General features: G+C 34.5%; 1 protein-coding gene across 5 annotated transcripts in view; it reads right to left on the minus strand.

Annotated features, from left to right (window-relative positions):
* ITFG1 (integrin alpha FG-GAP repeat containing 1) overlaps positions 1–24,521 on the minus strand; it is a 259,186-nt gene that overhangs the window by 144,426 nt on the left and 90,239 nt on the right. For all 5 annotated transcript variants that reach the window (XR_009216412.1, XM_058527742.1, XM_058527744.1 and 2 more), the window contains exons 9-10: positions 3,620–3,714; positions 1,279–1,451 (exon numbers count right to left, since the gene is read on the minus strand). Coding sequence is in view for 4 of the 5 variants with exons in the window: in XM_058527742.1 (XP_058383725.1) it covers positions 1,279–1,451; positions 3,620–3,714 (268 nt within the window). In the remaining variant the exon portion in view is untranslated. The remainder of the gene's footprint in view (positions 1–1,278; positions 1,452–3,619; positions 3,715–24,521) is intronic.

The following is a 24,521-nucleotide window of genomic DNA, read 5'->3' on the forward strand; positions in this document are numbered from 1 at the left end:
GCAAAAATAAATTCAAGCTTTGCATTTTTTTGTATTACTTTTTCTAGTAACTCTGGTTAATTAAAAAATAATAGTGATTGGAACCTTATACTTACACCATGTTATATGTCAATTATATCTCAATAAAGCTGGAGAAAAAGTTTATATGCTAAAAAAAAAAAAAATAGTGATTGGAAATCCATAAGGACAAAAGTTTAATTAGATAAATGTTACTCAAATATTTTTTATTACAACTTATCCTTCAGTTTCTTTTTAAAAAGTTTTTCAGTTCCATACTATAGGCTTAGGACATGAAACACCTTTTCAGTGTTACTTTATAAATGAAACAAAAAAATATTCTAAAAATAGAATTGTTATTGGCTTAAGAGTACACTATTGGAACAATGAAATTTTAAATTTGCCTTTTTTCTCTCAATAAAAAAGAAAATTGAGAGAATTAAGACAACATGACTATATACAGAACATGACTAAACACAGGACCACTGAGTAGCAATGGGACAGCCAAGGAAACAACAGGGTTTTCAGTCAGTGGTGGCACAGAGGTAAAATGGGCAATCTCGAACCATGTTGTTTTGTTTAGCATCATTTGCTGTGTCTATAAAATGTCATTAATAGAGATGTTTTTCATGTAACATGATTTTAAAGGTTAACTTATGATAAATCAGGTTTTCAGTATAAAACAAAATACAAATAGAAACCCAAACAACAGCTGTCTTCTGAAAACAAAAACAAAAAAACAAGTTAACTAACCATGGCTTCAAAATTTCTCTTTATGAAATACATGTTGTGGATTTTATTCTCATCGGCATACTTAATCTCTACCTGATTTTCAAACTTGCAGAAAAAAAGGAGACAGAACTCTCCAGTGAGCAACTCTTCAAATTAGAAACATCAACCCTGAACTAATTCTCAGCAATGTAGCAGTCTTTAAATCAGTTAGAAATTACAAAATGCTTTCTCAACAAAAGTAAATTCATGTAGGAAAGAATTATAATGCACACTATGTCTTTTTCTTCTTCTATGTTTCAAAGAATATATTATGCTGAGTTCTCCTAGACACACATCTCCTTTTCAAGCATAGGGCTATTTCTCATCTAGTGATTTAATGAACACTGAGATGCACTGAAATCTATCCTTCAATTCTCTTCTACCTCAAAAGAACAAAAAAGAAACCCTGGGTTTTAAACACTTGCTTTACCATATTTAGGTGCTATTCATTTACAAAGTGTCAAAGTGAAGATATTTTACAAATATTTCTCATTTGATGTATTTTTGTACCTTCCAGATGTATTCTTCAGTATGGCAAGAGCATCTGGATAGCCATCCATGTTGTAGTCTCCAATATGAAGGGTAATTGGAATTGGTATTTCAGTTGGTGATTCTTCATGCACATATGGCACAAAGCCCCAGAGTGTGCCCTTATTGCTGAAGTCCTGTAAGACTGGAACCCACTATGGATTAAGAGGAAAAGAATTAAATTTTACGGTTATTTTAGAAAAAAAATTCACCATTTGCAAAACAAACGATCCATTAAAAGTCCTCAAGATAAGCATCATCTTACTTAAGTTCTTTATCTCTACAATATGGTAGGGTATTATAATTTACTTTGATAAATAGGTAACTAACACTCTGGAAAAAAAAAGTCTCCTTTAAAATTTATCACTAGTCATCTTTCCTTGAACTGGTAATAGAACCTTAAAAGGTTTTTCACGGAATCACAGAAATCTTAGGATTGAACTGATGTTAATATAGTTGAACTGCCCATTTTAAAATCTGTGTTGAGTGGAAATATAACCTCAAATGAATATTTTTTAAAATTAAAGCAAACTGTAATATCATCTAATACTGATGTACTTTCAGGAAGACCAGCTTAGGAAAAAAGTTAGAACATGACAGAGTCTCCCTTGTTCTCCTGCTGTGCCTCCTATACATGACAATTAATTTAGTCATCATCCTCAGAGTCACCAAAACAGCCAGAAGCTACATTTTTCGTAAATTCTTTATTTCTATATGGATTATAAAGAAAAGAACAGAGAATAGGTTAATTATAAAACGAGCTTTTGGAAATCCCTTTCTCTTATGAATGCCCAAATCTTCACTTTTAATAACCTAATGCAAATCGAAAATCTGAAGAGTGGAAATCATGCCATTAAAATTACAGACGTGCTCCTAGTTAGCTAAGAGTATGGATACTGGCACATAACCTGGAGATGTCCAGACAGAAGCAGACGCAGCTGGCTTGAAATGACATGAGGCCACACATGCCTGCAGATGTTTTTTTCTCATAAGCAGGGGACTCGTTTATACGGCTCTAAGCCAAACCATATTAAAAATGGCTTCTTGAAAAGGGTTTAGAACACAGGGAATCCTGAACATTTTCTAGGTTTCCAAAGAAAGCATAATTTGCCAAGGAAAAAGAAAAAAAACAGCTTAATGATAAAAACATATTTACAGAAAACGGGCTGTTTTAAAAAATTGGTTTGCATCTTTAATCAATTTTTCAATCTTTCTTAAAGCAAAAAAGTACTATATATCATCAAAATGTTTTAATGTTTCACTTGACTTTGAAAAAAAAAGGTTGGTTTTGTTTTAGAAGATAAGAAATTTCACAAAATGCCAAGTTATCACACATTTCTGAAGATGTTGACAGTTTATTAATGAGGATAAGGTATTCTTGTTAAGGTAAATGTATTAAGGTCTAAAAAGTAAAAAGATTTTTCATTAGTGTGACATCCTTAACAGTCACCAAAGAATTGTGACATTTATCTTCTCAGAGAGAGATGACCGTATAATTTGAAAATATTCCTTCAGTAGTCTGTCACTCGAAGACAGGCTATAATTGCTAGGTTTACTTATACCTGTGAAGCAATGATGAGGTGTTATTTCACTTAATGTTTTCAGTGACTAAAAACTTTAAAAAAAGTTCAAGATAACAAAACTTATGGGTGGAACAGTTAAATGTTTTTAGAATGCTGACTGTATGAAGATTTGTTTTGTTTAGTGTCTTAGTACAAAATGGGATGTTTCCCCACCTATAAGCACTATAAAAGTCAATATTATTCTATCATTTATTACCCCCAAATAGAAAATAAAACTGCTTATTTCTACTACTATATTAATGGTTTCCTTTTAGGTGTAATCAGTATGGAAAAATTCTCAATGCCACAATCTATCATTCCCATATTAATCCTCTGCTGTGACCATCAGATTCTAAACTGTTTACCTACAAGCTACAGGTAAAAAGTCAGCATGAGAGAATGAAATAGATCTAGACAATAGCAAGATTAGCCTTAAAAAGAGATAACGATGTTCTTCTACATAACCCTTTATTATAGTTACAGAGGATTTTACCATATTCCCAGCCCATAGACGCAAACAGATCATTTAATTACAGGATGAAGAATGGGTTTTCTTCACCAGAAATAATCATAATAGTACTTTTTCCATCAATAAACCAACAAAAAATAGATCTAAATGGATTTCATTAAGTTAAAATGAAGGAGTCAGTAAATTATTTTTGGTTTCTCTCTGTTTTGATTCTTCAGATACCTTTTCTAACCTCTGAAGATTTTTTTTCAACAACTTAACTTGTTTTACAATAAAAAACAAGCTGATATACCTGCTTTGTTCCAGATCTCACTAAGTAAATGACGCTTTTCTGGCAGTTTTTATCTTCGCAGCCTGGCAGTAAGTGATCCATGTGTCCATCTCCATCTGCCAAAAGAAACTTCAAGAGTCCATTGACAGCCACAAAATAAAGTGCTCTTGCACGGCAGATTAAATCCCTGTGTCCAAAGTCTGCATCAATCTGGGTAAACTGAAGAATGTGACATATGGCTTTGTAAAGAATGTAACTCAATTAAAAAAATTACTCTGACCCTTGCTATCTATTACCCGGACTGTGTCTTATTTTAAATTGCTCACTTTTCTGTCGTTAAATATTTATCCAATGTTGGAAAAAGAACCCATTTCAGGCTTTAATGTTAAAATCATCAGTTTTTAAAAATGTGCATTGGACTTATTTACATAATTATCATTGCTGCCACAGAAAAAAAAATAAGATCAATAGTAATCCATTATTATATGGCTTATTTTAAATGTGTCTTTACACATAATTTACCTTTACACATACTTTTAAGTGTCTTTTATAAAGCATGAACTTCAAGAGTTACAAAAAAAACTCAGCATTCTGGCTTCTAAAAAGCACTAATAAATTTTTATCAATAAAAAAGCAAATGACGGAAAGACAGATGTCTTTTCCAACCGACTGGCTTTTAAAAAGCTGAACAATGTTCTACAAAGACCTCTAGAGGTGAGGTTACTGAGGAACCTGGAGTCAGTTCCCCTAAGGCTCCCTCCTATCTACTGCCCCCTACCTGATGGGGTTTATAGATTTTGATGTCCTAGAGCTAAATCTCTCTAGGGACATTCACAATGGAGTAGTCACCTTTTAAATCTGGGACCTGATTTTGCGTTGTTTTAATCACTGATTTATTTGCTACGGTTTAAAGTATTATTTAATGTGTGCCCGAAGTCATGCTCTCACTTGGAAAGAGATACAGGATTAACAATAAAGAAATATTCTTGTGTAGGCTTACATATTAAGAAAGCTATATACCTAAAACAAGCCTATTAGGTCTCCAATAATATATTCAAAAAGAAAAAAAATTTTAGGCTGAGTGGGATGAAAATTTAGCCAATGGAAGTTGATCTTAGCAAGGTAAAGTAAAAGGCACAGCATAGTGAAAAATGAATTTCTTTCATTTAATTTCATGGTTTAATTACTTATGACCTTCATTATTAATATCATTTGTGATAATAAACCCTTACTTAGAGGAGTATAACATTAAATGAACTAGTTGAATTAATAATTGAAAGTATAGAGGACATCTGTGATTTGACAGTACATAAACAGACTACTGGGAAAGAAGCAGAGAGAGAGATGCAACTCCAGGCAGGAATACTTGGAAAGAAGAAGGCTTTCCAAGGGCATCAACATATATCATGGTTAAAAAGGTAAATAAAAAAGAGTTAGCCAAGTAAGAAAGAATTAAATACAAAATGTGATTTATAAGCTGGCTCTAGTAATATCACAGACTTCATTAAAAGTCAAACCATTTATTACAAATTAACGGGTGACCAATTAGAAGAACATTACTAAGTCTCTGCCCTTTATTTTTACCCCAATGGCAAAACACTCAGATTAGATTCTGATTTACTCTTTTCTTTTCCCCTAGTTGCTCTTTCTTCCAAATAGCTTCCTATTTCCCACAAGTATTTCGATCATGACCTAACTGATATTTAATGCTGGCAAATAACCATGTAATAAAAATATAACTAACTCACATGATAAAATCATAACCATGCCTTTTAGTATAAATTATCATTCATATTTTATAGATACGGTCATAGAAATCTGAAACTCAATCAGAGAATGTGCTCCTTGTGCTGACTCTAAGGGCTATTTTTTGGTGTTTAGAGGAAGTGACAGAAAAGCTTTCAAAGAGCCCAACTTCACGCCCAAAGGAAATTTTCTCTCTCTTAAAGAAAACAAACTTTTAAATCTTACCTGTTTACTTTCCTGCATGTTTTTAAAAAAACCTTTTCATTTGGAAGTAATTTAAACTTAAAATTGCAATAACAAAAATAGTACACGGAACACCTGTAAACCCTTTAACTAGATTTGCCCATCGTTAACATTTTACCCCATTGGTTTTATCACTTATGTGCTCTATAAAATCAATTTTTTTCTGAACCATGCATATAATTACATATATTATGGCCCTTTACCCCTAAATACTTGAGTGTGTATTTCCTAGGAGTAGGGATATTCTCTTACATAACCACAGTACAGTTATTAATTCATTAATTCACACAGATACAATACTTTTATCTAATGTACTATTTATATACCAATTTTGTCCACAGACCTAATGTCCTTTATAGCATTTCTGCCCCTCTAACACTGGATCCAGTCTAGGGGTAGGAACTGCATTTAGTTGTTATTAATCTTTAGCTTCCTTTAATCTAGAATATTCCCATTGTCTTTCTTTGTTTTTCATAATCTGCATATTTTGTTTACCTCAGACTACAAGAATCTTATACTTTTTAATAAGTTATTTTGCCTACGGAAGAAAGTAGTTTCAGAAAAACAAGTTTCCCATGAACCAGAGGCACTAGGCAGGAACCAGGATTTGTTTAAGCAAATTCTCTGGGAAATAATGTGACCTTGTGAGTAGACTATGACAAAAGTCACGCTGATGGAGGTACCAGTTTGTGAACTCGGCCCACATTCCTTAAAGAAGTCCCAGGAACTAATAGCTTTGGACTGCCTCTCCTCAGGACTTGAGTATATTACAAATCTCAAGTTTTCTTGAAGACTAAAATCCCTTGGTAAACCACAACTTCTCTTATATATTGATTCTCAAAGTGTGGTCCCCAGTCCCACAGCCTCAGCATCACCTGGGAACTTGCTGGAAATGTGAATTCTGAGGCCCCTGTCCAGATCTAATGAATCAGAACCTCTGAGGGTGGGGCTCAGCAATTTATATTTTCATAAAGCCTCTGGTTGATTCAGATGTATGATAAGGTGTGGGAACCACTACTTTACGGTACTTAACACTCGTCTCCCACTAATGCCAGGGAGTGTTATATGTATCCCAACTTCAGTCTTCATCAATCCCTGTTTAGAATATACTTTTCTTGCTAATAAAATTCCACTATCCCTTTAAAACCCAATGTATCCCTTCCTCAGGAACTTTGCTGCAGCCTCTTGGGACTGACTCCAGGTCATCTTCTGCAAATTCTTGTGTCTCTTTTGCAGGTCAACTCATTACGGCAACAAAACAATTACCACCACATAAAACAACTGCTTTTTGTGAATGTCTTGCCACAACATGAGAGTGTGTGCAGATTTTAACGTAAGGAAAGAAGCAGAACCCGGATCAGTTTTGGATTTTTAACCCGGCTTAGCTCCTAATAAGTAATGAGCCATGTAAATTTAGGAAAGAAACCAAAAAATAATTTTTAAAATATTAGGAATTTTTTTTGGAACAGATACAGCTATTTTTGTATTTTTTAGAACTGCTCATGATGTATTCAGACTTTTAGAAATGTCTTTCTCCCACTCTTACCCACAGCTCCCCTCTACAGTGGCAACCACTGTAGCAGTTTCTTGGGTATCCTTCAATACATAGTCCATGCATATACATATACAACATATAATTTTGCACAAATTATAGTGTACTCTACACATTTTTTGGCACTTTGAATTTATGATTTAACATATCTTTGAGATTGTTCCACATTGATAAATTTATACCTGCCTAATAGATAATATAGCATTACATTGTATGGTTATATCTCAATACAACCAATTCTCAATTGATGGGCAAACACTGGGTTGTTTCCAATCTTGTGGTAATCCAAACAATCCAACAATGAATAACTTTGTACATGTATTATCTCATCTTTGTGAGATTATATCTGTACTATAAATTCCTAAAATGGAAATTGTTTCAATAGTTATACAAACTTAAAATTTTTATTTTAATCTCCATAGAGGAGTAGTTCTGAAACTTTTTAGACTCAAGAATCCTTTATACTCTTAACAAAAATATTTTGCAAGAAATGTGGTATTATCTGGCTTAACAGAAAAAAAGCTGGATTTTCATACTGCTTTTGTATTCAATCTGTTGATTTGATTTGATGTTTTCTCTTTCAGTCAACCTGGTGTTTCTCTTTCCAGTTGATTTGTGTTATTTTCCTTCAGTCAATCTGGTGTTTCCCTTTCTGATAGATCTGATGTTTTTCCTTCTTATTATATGACTATTTGAATCTGCTTCTATCTCGGTCAATCTGATGTTTCCCTTTCCGATCGATTTGTGTCATTTCCCACATTATTTGACCTATTTGGATCTGTTTGCGGACTATCGCCTTTACTCTCCTCTATATAATAAAATATACATTCAGTCCATTCGTTTGGGTTGGAAAGTTTCTTTTTACTTCTCTGATTGAATCTACCGAACCTCTCAAAACAGGTGTGTACTCAAGGGCTGAGATCTAATAAAATTATTGTTTTTTGCTGTTTCATCAAAAACATTCTTAAGTGAAACTATTTTTCTTATTTCCTTCCTCCTCCTCCTTCTTTAACACTGTGAGTGTATGGTGGTGAAGAATACAATGAATGCTAATAAAGGTTGGTGCCACTGCTTTGATTTGTGCTAAATGGCAAGCAGCTTCACCCATCATTCGTTTTACATCATCAGAGCAAATGTCAACACTGTGGACAAGGTTATTATGAAGATAGTTTTGACCTTGTGGACCCCCTGAAAGAGTTGCAGGGAAGAGTTGCTATACACTAGACCATGCTTTGAGAATCTTTGCCAGAGAGGTTGCACCAATAAGTGAATTATCAAATATTTTAATTTTTGCCACTCTGATAAGTGAAAATGGTATTTCATTGTGGTTTTAATTTTTAGTTTTCTTATTTATGATATTGTTAGTCTTTTTCTTACCAATTTGTAGGAGTCCTTCCTACATCAAGAAAATTATTCTTTTGTCTGTGATTTATTAACATTTTCCTTTATAGCTTCTAGGTTTTGCTTATAACTTATAAAGGCCTTTCCAATTCACAGTACTTTGGGACATTATTATTGTTTTTACTTTTAAGTCTTAGATTCACCTGGAATTTGGTTTACTAGAAGATGTGAGTTATGATCCTACTGTACTTTATTTACAGATGGAGAAATCCAGTTATCTCACTCCACTACTGAATGATCGATTCGTAGTTTTCAGAAAAGAAAATCAATATCTCTTGTATTATTTACCTTTATCTGTAAAATGATCAAAAGGAACATAATTTGGCTACCGCAAGGGGTCACTGTGAAAATTAAATGTGGGGTAAAGAATTTGGAAAAAATTGTAAAGCAGTAAATAACCATAAAGCAGTACATTATCCCTGTCTATCCCTTCTATCACTGTGGTATGCTGTATGTACTTAGGACAGTGGTATTCTGTGTCTAATAGGTGGGCAACACAGTAAAAAATGCATAACTTCATAGAAAGACAGAATGCTTTTTCTTCCAAGTTCTCACTTCCAGGACCCACTGTAGTGCTTCCAGTAGGCTACACTGAAACATTTGGTCATGAAAAATGAAAGTGACAATTTAAGATTTGATGAATGTTACTCCACAGATGGAGAGAAAAAAAATTGTAAGTAGAAAGGCTAAATGTTTTGATCTGTAACCTGGAACTGTGAGTTCAATAACAAAAATAAAGCAGTGATTTCTGAATTATAGATTAGAACACGTCATGACAGCTCAAATGGTGAATAAGTCAAAATGACTCACTCCTTCCACCATCTAGAAAATTTACTCATGGATGGCTATAGCATATACAAGACGTAAATACTACACGTTGCATGACTAATTAATGGTAGAAAGTTCTAAATAGAATTCAAGGCTTTCTTTAACTTTTAACATGTGGGACCCAAGACAAAGCTTTCTATATAGGATTTCTAAAACCACATTTCTTGCTAAAATAGACCCAGAATATAGGTAGAAGAAACAGCTTTCCCATCACATTTATCAAGAGATATGTAAGACATATGATAAATAATGTATTCACATATAAAACTACATTTTTTGTGATTCATTATTAATAAACAGCTAGAAATATATATACTAAAATACAAAAACAATTTACCAAAAATCCATTTCCTTTTTACTTCCACTATAATATATGAAGTATATCACTTTATATTTTTCAGAAGAACACATCACTAACATAAGAGAATTAATGGCACAAAAATAAATATGATACAAAAACTACTGCAATATAATAGATTAGATTTTTTTAGGAAAACAAAATTAAGAATTTTAAAAGAAATGATGAATAGTATAAAAATAGAGGGTATGCATGAAAACATTTAGATTTCTTTAGTTTTTTTAAATGCTCATAAATCAAATTATGACAATGAGAAACAGGTGCTAAATCAATTAAAACAAGAAAAAAAATAACATATTATCACGTTATCATGTGGAAGGGATAAACTTAATTTCTTCAAAATATTCTCTTTTTTTTTGCTGAGGAAGATTCACCCTGAGCTAACATCTGTGCCAATCTTCCTCTATTTTGTATGTGGGTTGAAACCACAGCATGGCCACCAACGAGTGGTGTAGGTCTGCACCTGGAAACCACATCTGGGCTGCCGAGGCGGAGTGCACAGAACTTAACCTCCAGGCCACGGGGCGAGTCCCAAAATATTCATTTTTAAATGACATAAATGAATTATGAACATGTACATCAGTTTACTTACTTTGCTTCAGATGTTAAATAGCATACTGGTTGATCTTTAAGTTATACTCATATAAATATAGTATTAATATACTTATGTGATTGAAGACAAGTCTCCAAAGTGTCACGGCCTTAACAGAATTTCAATGACAAGAAACACGTATGTCAAAGAATATGAACATGATCAGAAGAGAAAAACTGTAATTCTTTAAGATGCTGCTGGTTACTATTAGACATGGTAATGCTGGAAAGTGCGAAGTGGGGCCAAGGATATAAAAAGTTAACCAAATTTGCTTTAACCTAAGTTTAGGCTTTGTGAGTAGCTGGTCATGAAACAGGCCTTTCATGATGACTTCTTTTTCTCTTGTCAACTCCATTTATTGTTCTTACTGAAATGATAAAATATTTTTCCGTGTCATTTCAATACCTAAATATCTATCAGGTTTCAATACTGTCTCCAGGATACTCATCAGCTGATGCTTCTCCATTTTGCTGAATACACCAATTCTTTGACTACTATGTTGTAATGATTTTTTTCCTAATTAAGAATTTTACAAAGCAAAGTAATGATCTATTCAACTTCCTGTTCTGAGTTCTCCCTGCTCTATTTTGTGAACAAAGGTAAAAGCCAAGTGTTTTGGTGAGTAGGGAGGTAAAGGGGTCAAGAGGCCCAGTCCAGCCCAGGCAGCAGTAGACATACGATGGTGGAAACATCTCCTACACACTCTACTCGGCAAAGGCCTTGTCATCTTACTTTCTGAAGATGGGAAGAGGGTGAAGAGACGAAGCTTGGACTAGATTATTCTTAACAGTCTTATGATTAAATCTAAAACTCTATGTCTATTATTTTATATTAATTATCAAATGTGCTGTGAAATTATAATTCTTTTAGCTTTTCTTACCAAAAACAAACACTATGTTTATTTAATTATGCATATTAGTATAACTTTTCTCTAATGTTCATGTATCATATAAAATTAACAGAAATATTTCTATTAATAATGCTTTAAAATTTTTGAATGTATTTTAAAAAAATCAAACCATATATTCTTTTTTTTTTTTTTTTTGTGAGGAGATCAGCCCTGTGCTAACATCCGCCAATCCTCCTCTTTTTTTTTGCTGAGGAAGACGGCCCTGGGCTAACATCTGTGCCCATCTTCCTCCACTTTATATGGGACGCCGCCACAGCATGGCTTGCCAAGCAGTGCGTCGGTGCGCGCCCGGGATCCAAACCAGCGAACCCCGGGCCGCCGCAGCGGAGTGCGCGCACTTAACCGCTTGCGCCACCGGGGCGGCCCCCAAACCATATATTCTTTAAGACCAAGTTGGTAAAACAGCAAAAAAAGACTTAAGTCCATTCTACTTGTTGCACAACTGATTAGCTTACTTTAAACATTCTTATTTTCCAGAGTTGAGTGATAGTTAAAGAGTATTACACTTTGTGTATTTACTTCTGAGTGCACTCAATATAACATGAAATTGTGTGTGTGGGATCATTTTAAGATTAGCTCATTTCAATGAAAGAGACTAAATTTTTTTCTTTCAATAGCCTTTAATCCCACTAATAAAGTAACCCATTAAGACAAATTACCAGCTAAGTCAAATCCATAATCTGAATTCTAAAAATAAAAGAGGCTGAAACAAAATCCTATTTTTTGCTTTATACCTTTATTAATGTCCACCCAATAGGGTAGAGAAAAGTGGCTGCTAGTCTCTTTCTGTCAGTACAATCCTGCGTCCAAAATAAGGCCATAACATCAAAAGAACAGAAATGTATTTAAACATGAAAATCCACGTTTAAGCAAAAAGGCCAGCGAAATGCCTCATAACTCTTACTATGAGAATAAGGAATCATAAAATGACAGTACAAGTAAAACCAGTTTATTTAAGAATGAAATCTTTGTACTCAAGAGCTCTAATTAAATGCTAACAATCCAGTATTTTATATTTGGGCAGAGATCAGAATCAGAATGCATATGACGAAAGCTGTCTCAAGGAATTCTCAGGATATGCAGACATGTTTGGGGCGAGGAGAAAGGTCAATGGATTAGGAATGGGAAAGATTTTGCTTTTGAATTATTCAGCTATTAAGGTGTTTGGCCAATTCGGTTTTCTCATCCATAAAATGGAAAGGCTAGATTCCACACAGGACATTCTAATATGCTATCAGGAGTCCACTTCCACTAGGGCCAGAGTATAGTTTAACAGCATGGGCTTAGGTGTCAGAAGGACGTGGGTTCAAATCTCAGCTATCACTTGCTAGCAGTGTGACCATGGGCAAGTTACTTACCATTTCTTAGCCTTAGTTTCTTTATTTGTAAAATGCACACAGTACCCCAACATTTTCTTGGAAATATTAAATGATGATGATAATGGTGATACTAGTAAGCATTCACTGTGTGTTTACTATGTTCAAAACAGTTATAAGTTTTATACATTATCTCCTTTAATCTTCATAATAACTCCTATTGTGTTATTATCCTATATTATTACCCCCATTTAACAGAAGAAGAAACAAAGGTATCAAGAGGTTAAGTAACTTGCCCATAATCACTGAGTTAGTAAGAGGCAGAGCCAGAATTCAACCCAGGCAGCCTGACTCCGGAACCTATATTCTTAGCCACTGCCATTTGCATAGTGCTTGGCATACACAAGTTTAATAAATGGTAGTTATTGTTAGGATGATGAACATTCAAAGTTGTCAAATGTTGATACTACAATGTCAAAGATAGTTGCTTTCACATAAGCCAAGAGTCACCACTCCAAAAAAGTGGGGAAGGGCTATGATCAGGTAGCTGCTTCTGGAAAGCGTGCAGGGTGTTATCTCCAAAGAGAGAGGAAAATGACTCCCATTAAAATGGATGTTGATAACAACCACTAATTAGGGTTTTCCTACAACTTCTGCCTATATTCATCTTTCATTGAAATATGTATCTTTGAGAGATTCAACTTTGAGGTCCTTTTATAATTGGTAATATTTTAAATAAACGGGCTAGTTTAAAAGTACAAAAAAAGGACAAATTTCAGAAATACATAGACTAATTTGAAATATTCTTTTGAAAAATAAATATTCTAGTAATGCTAATTTTAAAATTTTCATGAAAAAAGTATTTTAGAAGTTTTTAGGCATTTGGTTGTACAATCAATGAGCCAATTAGCACTTTTTTCTCAGAAGATAAACATCTTTAATTTCTTTCACAACTGTAGAGTAGTTATAATTTCTACTGGGGTCACAATTTATTTAGGTCAGCTATTAAAATAACAACCAAATGTGCAACTTTACAAATACCCAACAAGTTATGAGGACATCAAGCTCTCAGGTGGCAGCTCCCTGTCTTTAAGAAGTGCATTTCCCCCCTCATAATATTAGTGGAAGAGTCTTCTGTATGGAATGTCTGAAAGAGTGTTGACTTTTTCTAGCTCTGGCTGAATTCTGTTTCACTGGTTGGCTGTGAACTTCTTGTTAGAAGGATGGGGATGGATGAAATAAACAACTGGTAACAGTGATAATACCACCACTCTCACAAGATATTCATTTTCAAGATTAAAATCTTTATTATCCATCCTTTTCAAAGGAGAAATAAGAAATCAAACTTTATGAACCTGCTAAGTTCATAAGCAACGTTAACACTGAATTCTACGGCAGCTGTGATCTCTGCAATTATTTCACAGGCATTAATTAAAAGTAAAATGTTCAACCTAAAGAAGTGTAAGGATCCCTCCTAACATTGGTGTTTTTTTCACATATTTTCCTAACTATTAAGCCCTTTATTTTAAATAATCAGTCAACAAAATATAACAATCAACTTTGACTAGATTAATTTCTCACTGAGTTCAAATTATATAATGTTAGATATATAAAGGGCCATAAAAATTATGTCCTTTACCTCCAGCATTTTACACATGGAAAAAGTAAGGCCCAGAAAGGTTCAATTATTTGTCCAGGATCACGTGGCGAGGAAGAACCAAGACTGACTCCAGTCACTTGCTCCTTCAACCGTGCAGGCTCTATTTAGGAATGGTTCTCACATAGGAATGGCCAGAACCAGGTAATTATTCAATTCATTAGGCATAAGTCACCACACAACATCAGAGTATTGATGTAAGGCTTTCCAACTACCTTCCGCATTAGAGCAGCAGTTTATCTAAAGGTACCAGAGCGATTTAAAGGGTTATTCATCCATAAAATAATTGAAACATCATTTACTACCACATTTATATACACATTTCAATTATGTTCATAAGCACTGACAAAAATCACAGAAGAAAAAGGGGAGAAAACATCTAGACATGCAGCTGTCTCCATTTTAATAAATATATAATGCCTAAAGCTGTGGTTCTCAATTTTTTTCCACTCCAATACACAGGAGGGGTATGCCTTGGGGTGGAGGAAGGGAACAGGTAATTCCTTAACATCTGTTAAGTCCTAGTAGAGCTTCTTTTATGTACACTATCACATTTAATTCTGACAAAAACCATGAAGTAATTAATATTATTCTCATTTTACAGATGAGGACATTGATGCTTGGTGATATTAATCACCTAGGCAAAAAGCCAGTAAGTGGCAGGTAAACCTGGGATTTGAATTTAAGTCTATCTAAGTTTATTATCCAAGGCTGTCTCCTTCCCTTATTGAAACTGACGTGGATTTTTGAAGAGTTCAACCAGAATTCGAGATCTAGTAAGCAGCTGGAGAAGACTGTTTTTCCCTGGATTTAAAGGGAGTGGCCAGTAATGAAGAATATATCCTCAAATATGACTCTTTTATCTTATCCTGAGTTGATCAGTTCAAGTGTAAGAAATGAGCATGAACACTCATCCTAAAATTTTTCATTTAGCAAAGTATATTAACACTGTATTTATTAACCATAATGTAAAATGGTCAAGTAACTTTCATAAGTTCATAAAGTTAGTTAGTGAGGAGCTAGGATTCATACCAAGAGCTGTCTGACTTCAGGACCACAGGCAAGTTGCTTTAGTCCATATGCTCTGTTTTCTAATGCACAAAACAAGTAGAGTGGCCTCTCTGTTGCTTTAAGGAATTGGTTCTCTTTACTTTGTTCCTTGAACAGGAAAACAAATGTATTCTTCATCAGTGACTGAGTATTTACTAACCAATATCAAAGCTTGAAAAACAAAATGGCCTGAATTGACATTTCAAAAGTCAATGAACTGTGATATCCACATCTGCATGGCTTCATTGTAGATTAAATAGTGTCTTATTAATTCAGATATCCACAAAAACATTTTAAGACATCCCATTCGCCATACTGTTATATTGGCCTACCAGTAAGTGCTGTGAAATAATAGTGTTAGTATGTGAAAAAGTTTTCAATCATGTTCCACTTATTTGGTTATTAATTGTTTTTGCTAAGTACAATGAAATCCATCAATGTAACTCCCATCAAAAGACCATCTCCTTAACATAGGAGTATATTTTTTTCCTTTGTTCCCTGAAAAATGATGTTATTTCCCTGTATGATGAGTTATGGTTACAGAAAATAAATTTCATTCTATATTAAATAAACACTTGAATCAAGGTGCAATGAACCTTAAAAAAATCCTACAGCAAGTAATTTCAGAGATTTTTTTTTTTTTTTTTTTGGTCTATGATTCATTTCTTGAAGCCTTGTTTCTAGGCAAATTATGTATCTTTATGTGGGTGAAGAACTGTCAGCTGGATTATGAGGCTGACACTTGGGTCTGTAACTTCAACTCTGACAACCAAGAAGTTCCTGCAGCTTCTTCCTCACCCTGAGCTAAAGTAAATAATTGTCAGTCAATATTAGTATAATCCCTCAAATAGGTTCCATTTTATGTGATATTACTCACCTTACATACAAATATTATGATTAGAAAATACTTTACTTTTTATTAATTTATTTTTCTTTCTTTCTTTTTCTTTGTGAGGAAGATCGGCCCTGAGCTAACATCCGCCAATCCTCTTGTTTTTTTTTGCTTATGAAGACTGGCCCTGGGCTAACATCCATGCCCATCTTCCTCCACTTTATATGGGACGCCGCCACAGCATGGCTTGACAAGCAGTGCGTCGGTGCGTGCCCGGGATCCGAACCAGCGAACCCCAGGTCGCCGCAGCAGAGTGCGCGCACCCAACTGCTTGCGCCACCGGGCCAGCCCCAGAAAATACTTTAAATAATACAGTGCTCTGAGTTGAGAAAAAAGACATGCTGCTGATAACATATAACACTCAAGAACTTATTTAAAATTAATTTGAAATGGATCATAGACCTAAATGTAAGAGGTAAAATTAGAAAATTTATAGAAGAAATCATAGGAGAATATCTTTCTGTTCTTGGGTTATGCAAAGATTTCTTAGACATGACACTAAAAGCACAATACATAAAAGCAAAATCTGATAAATTGGACTTCATAAAAATTTAAAACTTTTGCTCTTCAAAAGGCTCTATTAGGAAAATGAAAAGACAAGCCATGGACTAAGAGAGAAGATTTGCAAACCATATATCTGATACAAGATCTGTATCAAGAATATACAGAGAATTAGAACTCTACATCAGAAGTAGAATTAAAACACACACAAAATTATACAACTTAATAATAAGACATACAATCAATTAAAAAATGGACAAAAAACTGGAATAAACATTTCACTAGAGAAAATATACAAATGGCAACACATGAAAGGATGCTCATCATCATCAGTCACAAGAGAAACGCAAATAAAAGGCAAATTAAGATACCACTACACACTCAAAAAAGTGGTTACAATAAAAAAGAATGACCATACCAAATGCTGACAAGGATGTGGAGCAACTGGAACCCTCACACATTGCTGGTAATAGTTTAAAAAGGTATAGCCACATTGGAGAACAGTTTGGTACTTCATAAAAAGTTAAGCATACGCTTACCATGCAGACCTAGTAATTTCACTCCTAGTCATAACCGTGGAAAATGAAACCATGTGTCTATAAAAAAGTCATTTAAGCAAATGTTCGTAGCAGTATTATTCATAATAGCTCCAAACTGGAAACATTCCAAAATGTTCATCAATGGGTAACAAAGTGTGGTGTACTCAGAGACTGGAATAGCACTCACCATAAAAAGGAACCAATTACTAATCTATACTACAACATGAATGAACTTCAGAAACATAATGCTAACTGTAAGACATCAGGAATATTATATGATTCCATTTATATAAAATTTCTAAAAGAGGCAAAAATAGAGAGACAAAGTAGGTCAAATGATATCAGCAAAATGGCAGGCTAGGCAGCTCAGGCTCTGGTTCCTTCACAGACATTAAAAAAAAAACAAGCAGAGACTGACACAAACAACTTTGTCAGGACTCTGAAAACAGTCAAAGGTTTGTAGCAACCAAGCAAATGCGTTCTTGAACTAAAAAAAAAGGCAAGTTGAAAATGGCAGGAAAACTCGTAGCACTTCCATTTGCCCTTTTCCTACCCCTATTAGGTGCGATAGCAGTGCTGAAACAGTGATGGCTTGTGTTCTCAGTGTGAGACTCTGGATCCAGAGGGAACAGAGCAGATCTTATTTGCAAATTATTGTATATGTCTGTTCTACACAGGCTAGGGGCTAACTGAAAGACAGACACAAGGTGCTTGTATTTTTTCCAGCCAACTTGAAACTCAGGCCAGAAATGCAATGGGCATTGCTCAAAAACACTGCAAGGACCACAGATGCTTGGGGCAAAAGATTATGAGTCAAGGCATATAATTGGCTGCCTAAGGCATGGGAGAAAAAGCTGAGGGAGATTCTTTGGGAAATTAGGACATGTAAAGGCACCTGTGTACGGGGATGGGTGAGGGGGTTGATTCAGAAAGCCACATGCCCAGGGCAAGACATATGCTCAGAAAAGACCTGAGAAGACCCTAAGTTTTCACCTTAGGTCACTCCCTAGACTCAGTGGAAGCTGCGCTAAGTTTTGAAGGAATGACTCAGTGCAGAGCCAATATACAGACTAGGATATGTGGTGTTACTTTTTCCTATGCTTTTTTAAAGCTCCTGGTATTTAAGGACATCTCCATCGAACATTAGTGGAACATGAGCTAAAAGAATACAGACTTTAGTGAGTGTACATGATAAGGAATACAATCTTTGTGAAAACAGTTTGGAAAAATACCTAAACAAATGGACTACTATAGCCTAGAACCCTAGGCAAGGGTGAGAATCTGATTTCCAGAGATACCACATTATAGTATTCAAATTGTCTAATTGAATTGATTTTTTACAACAAAAAATCACAAGGCATACAGAGAAACAGAAAAGGACAGCCTGTTCAAAGGAACAAAATTAACTGACTAAACTGTCCCGGAGGAAGCCCAGATATCAGACTTAGTAGACAAAGACTTTAAAACAACTGTCTTAAATATGCTCAAATGGCTAAAAAAATCTCACAAAGAAATAACGGCAGTCAGGAAAATGATGTATAGACAAGATGAGAATATCAATAAAGAGATCATAAAAAGGAATAAAACAGATATTCTGGAGCCAAAAATTACAGTAACTGAAATGAAAAGTTCACCAGAGGGGTTCAACAGCAGATGTGAGTAGGCAGAAGAAACAATCAGTGAACTTGAAGATAGGACAATTGACATTATTGAGTCTGAAGAACAGAAGGAAAAAAGGACGGAGAAAAGTGAACAGAGCCTAAGGGATGTGTGGGATACCATCAGTGGATCAACATATGCATTATAGAGGTGCCAGAAGAAGAGCGAGAGACAGAAGAGACATTTGAAGAAACAATGGCCAAAAATGGCCCAAATTTGAGGAAAGATTTGAATCTACAAATCCAAGAAGGTCAACAAATTCCAAGTAGGATACTCTCAGAGACCCACAGCAAAACACATTATAATAAAACTGCTGAAAGCCAAAGAGAAAGAGAAAATCTTTTTTTTTTTTCGATCAGGAGATCAGCCCTGTGCTAACATCTGCCAATCCTCCTTTTTTTGCTGAGGAAGACTGGCCCTGGGCTAACATCTGTGCCCATCTTCCTCCACTTTATATGGGACGCTGCCACAGCATGGCTTGCCAAGCAGTGCAGTGGTGCACGCCTGGGATCCGAATCGGTGAACCCTGGGCCGCTGCAGTGGAGTGCGCACACTTAAATGCTTGTGCCACCGGGCCGGCCCCGAAAAAGAAAATCTTGAAAGCAGCAAGAACAAAGCAAGTCATCATACACAAGCAATACTTAATAAGATTAACAATCAATTTCGCATCAGAAACCTAGGAGGCCAGAAGGCAGTGGGATAATATATTTAAAGCACCAAAAGAAAAACGCTGTCACCCAGGAATTCTACATCTGGCAAAACTGTCCTTCAAAAGTGAGAGAGAACTTAAAACATTCCCAGATAAACAAAGGTTGAGGGAGTCTGTTACTATTAGACCTTCTCTGTGAGAGAAATGAGGGGACGTCAGACAGTTATTCAAAGCCATATAAAGAAAAAAGATTTCTGGTAAAGGTAAATACCAGGGCAAATATAAAAGCCAGTACCATTGTATTCTTTTTGGTAACTCTACTTTTTATTTCTTACATAACTTAAAAGACAAATGCATAAAAATAATTCTACATCTTCTTTATAGGGCACACATTGTATAAGGACGTAATTTGGGACAGCAAAATGAAAGGATGGACAGAGCTGCACAGCAGCAGAGTTTTTGTATGATATAATGTTAAGTTGGTTTTTTTTTTTTGGTGAGGAAGATCAGCCCTGAACTAACAATCCTCCTCTTTTTGCTGAGGAAGACTGGCTCTGAGCTAACATCTATTGCGAATCCTCCTCCTTTTTTCCTCCAAAGCCCCAGTAGATAGTTGCATGTCATAGTTGCACATCCTTCTAGTTGCTGTATGTGGGACGCTGCCTCAGCATGGCCAGAGAAGCGGTGCGTTGGTGCATGCCCGGGATCTGAACCTGGGCTGCCAGTAGTGGAGCGAGCGCACTTAACCACTAAGCCACAGGGCTGGCTCCCTTAAGTTGGTTTTAATTCAATTAAGAATGTTATAACTTTAAATGTAATCTTAAATGTAATCTCGATGGTAACAAAAACACAAAATCTATAGAATATATACAGAAAGAAACGAGAATGGAATCAAAAAAGTTCACTACAAATCAATTACATACAAAAGAAAGAAGAAATAAGGAAAAAAAGCTAAATGACATATACAAAACAAATAGCAAAATGGCAGAAAAAGTCTCTTTTTGTCAGTAATCACTTTAGGTATACATAGGTTAAACTCTCCAATCAAAAGGCAGAGATTGGCAGAATGGATTTAAAAAAAAATATGGTGTAACTATATGCTATCTGTAAGAGACAGTGTACATTCAAAGATACAAATGGGTTGAAAGTGAAAGGACTGATAAAGATATTCCATGTAAATAGTAACCAAAATGAGATGGGGAGGCCCATTAATATCAGAGAAAATAGACTTTAAGTTAAAAATTGTTGCAAGAGACACAAAAGGATATTATAACAAAAGGGTCAATTTGCCAAGAAGATATAACAAATGTAAACATATATGCACCAAAAAACAGAGCCCCAAAATATATGAAGCAATCACTGACAGAATTGAAAGGAGAAATAGACAGTTCTACAATAATAGTTGGAGACTTCAATACTCCACTTTCTGTAATGGACAGAACATCTAGAGAGAAGATTAAAAAGGAAATAGAGGACTTAACACTAAAAACCAACTAGAGTTAATAGACGTGTATTAAACACTTTAAACAACAGCAGAATATACATTCTCTGCAAGTGCACATGGAACATGCTCCAGGGCAGATAATATGTTAGGCCACAAAACAAGTCTCAATAAATTTAGAAAAGACTGAAATCATACAGAGTGTCTTCTTGGACCACAGTGGAATGAAGCCAGAAATCAACACCAAAAGGAAAACACAAATGTTCACAAATATGTGAAAATTAAACAACATACTTTTAAACAACCAATGGGGCAAAAAAGAACCACTAGCGAAATTAGAACATACTTAAGAGATGAATGAAAACAAAAACGTAACATACCCAAACTTACGGGATGTAGCGAAGGCAGTGCTCAGAGGTAATTTATAGCTGTAAATTTAATGCCTACATTAAAAAAGAAGAAAGATCTCAAATCGATAACCCAAGTATGTACCTTGAGGAATTAGAAAAAAAGCGAACTAAACCCAAAACACGAAAAAGAAAAAATAACAGACTATAGTGTAAAGAAGATAGAAAACAGAATCAATGAGACTAATAGTTGCATTTTTGAAAAGATCAAAATAATTGACAAACCTTTAGCTAGATTGACAAAGAAAAAAGAAGATGCAAAACACTAAAATCGGAAATGAAAGTGGGTGCATTACTACTGCCTTTAGAGAAATAAAAAGCAGTATAAGAGAACAGTTTGAACAACTGTACATCAACAAATCAGATAACCTAGATGAAATGGACAAATGCCTAGAAACATACAAATTATCTAAACTGACTCAAGAAGAAATAGAAAAATTTCAACAGATTTATAACAAGTAGAGATTGAATCATTAACCAAAAACTTCCCAACTAAGAAAAAGTCCAAGCAGGTGGCTTCTCTGGTGAATTCTACTAATATTTAAATAAGAATGAACACCAAATTCTCAAACTCTTCCAAAAAACAGAAGAAAAGAGAACACTTTCTAACTCATTCCATGAGGCCAGTATTACTCTGATATCAAAGTCAGTACAGACATCAAAGGAAAATTATAGAACAATATTCTTTATGATTATTGATGCAAAGTTCCTCAACAAAATACTAACAAACTGAATCCAATAGCATATTAAAATGATTATACACCATGACTAAGTGGGATTTATCCCAGGAATGCAAGGGTGATTCAACATAAGAAAATCAATCAAGGTAATACATCACAGTGATAGAATGAAGGATAATGACCCACATGATCATCTCATGTGACAAAGAAAGGCATCTGACAAAATCTAACACCTTTTCTTGATAAAATCTCTCACAAAATTAGAAATAGAAGAGAACTTCCTCAACATGATAAAGGGCATTTAAGAAAAACCCACAGCTACTATCATTCTCAATGGGGAAAGACTGAAAACTTTCCCCCTAGGTTTAGGAACAAGACTAGGATGCCCACTTTCACCACTGCTATTCAATATTGTACTGGAAGTTCTAGCCAGAGCAATTAGACAGAAAAAGAAATAAATGGCATCCAAATTAGAAAGGAAGAAATAAAACTATCTCTATTTGCAGATACCATAATCCTATATAGAGAAAACCCCAAAGAATCCACAAGAAAGCCAATAGATGTAGTAATAAATGAATTCAGTGAAGTTGCAGGGTAAAAGATCAACAGAGAAAAATTGGCTGTATTTCTGTACACCAGCAATGAATAATCAATAATAATAATAATTTTTTTATTTGACACCAAAAGCAAAGGCAAGAAAACAAAAATACGCAAGTGGGACTACACCAAATTAAAAAGCTTCTGTACAGGAAAGGAAACCATCAACAAAATGAACAGGCAACCTACAGAATGGGAGAAAATATTTGCAAATCATACATCTGATGAGGGGTTAATACCTAAAATACATAAAGAACTCATACAACTCAACAGAAAACAATCTGATTAAAAAATAGGCAGAGGAACTCAACAGAAATTTTTCCAAAGATGACATATAAATGGCCAACGAGTACATGAAAAGGTGCTCAACATCACTAATCATCAGGGAAATGCAAATCAAAACCAGAGTGAGATATCACCTCACATCTATTAGAATGGCTATTATCAAAAAGACAAGAAAATGTTGGCAAAGATGTGGAGAAAAAGGAACCCTTTTGCACTGTTGGTAGGAATGTAAATTGGTGCAGCCACTACAGAAAACAGTACGGAGATTCCTCAAAGAACGAAATATAGGACCGTCATATGATCCAGCAATTCAACTTCTGGTTATTTATCTGAAGGGAACAAAATCATTATCTTGAAAAGATATCTTCACTGCAGCATTATTTACAATAGCCAAGGCATGGAAACAACCTAAATGTCCACTGATGAATGAATGGAAAAAGAAAATGTGATATATATATATCACATTTATCTATATAGGAATATATATAAATGACATATTATTTATCTATATAGGAATACTTTTTCAGCCATAATAAAGAAGGAAATCCTGCCATTCGTGACAACATGGATGGACCTGGAGTGCATTATGCTAAGTGAAATAAGTCAGACAGAGAAAGACAAATACTGTATAATCTCACTTATATGTGGAATCTAAAAAAAACTGAACTTGTTTATTTGTGTGGTTACCAGAGGCACGGGAGTGGGGGGGTTGGCAAAATGGGTGAATGGGGTCAAAAGGTACAAACTTCCAGTTATAAATAAGTTTTATATTTATTTGAGGGTGTGGTGTAGCAGCATTTTGACTACAGTTAATATTGTATATTTGAAAGCTGCTAAGAGAGTAGATCTTAAAAGTTCTTATCATATGAAAAAAATTTGTAACTGTGTGGTGATGGATTTTAACTAAAATTATTGTGGTAATCATTTCACAATATATACATATATCAAATAATTATGTTGTACACCTAAAACTAATACAATGTTATATGTCAATTATATCTCAATTAAAACAAAAAAGACCACAATATGGTACTGGCATAAGGATAGACACACAGACCAACAGAATAGAATTGAGAGTACAGAAATAAACAACACATCTAAGGACAACTGACAAGGGTCCCAAGTCCATTCGATGGGGAAAGAACAGTCTCTTCAACAGGTGGTTCTCGGACAACTGGATTTCCACGTGCAAAAACATCAATCATGTGGATTCCTAACTCACGTCATGTACAAAAATTAACTAAAAATGGATCAACCTAAATATAAGAGCTAAAACTATTAAACTCTTAGTAGAAAACAGTGAAAATTTTCATGACTTCGGATTTGGTAATGGATTCTTATATAAGACAATAAAAACAGAAGAAAGAAAAGAAAAAATAGATAAATTGAACTTTATCCAAATTAACATCTTCTGTGCATCAAAGGACATTATTAAGAAAGTGAAAAGACAGCCCAGAGAATGAGAGAAAATATTTGCCAATCGTACTTGCATATTTAAATATATATGTTCAAATATCCATATAAAGAGTTTAACATCCAGAATATATAATGAACTCCAGCAACTCAACACTAAAAAGACAGATAACACAATTAAAAAATGAGCAAAGGACTTGCACAGAC

This window comes from Diceros bicornis, chromosome 32, assembly GCF_020826845.1.
Source record: "Diceros bicornis minor isolate mBicDic1 chromosome 32, mDicBic1.mat.cur, whole genome shotgun sequence".
In the NCBI taxonomy this organism is placed as follows: Eukaryota; Metazoa; Chordata; class Mammalia; order Perissodactyla; family Rhinocerotidae; genus Diceros; species Diceros bicornis.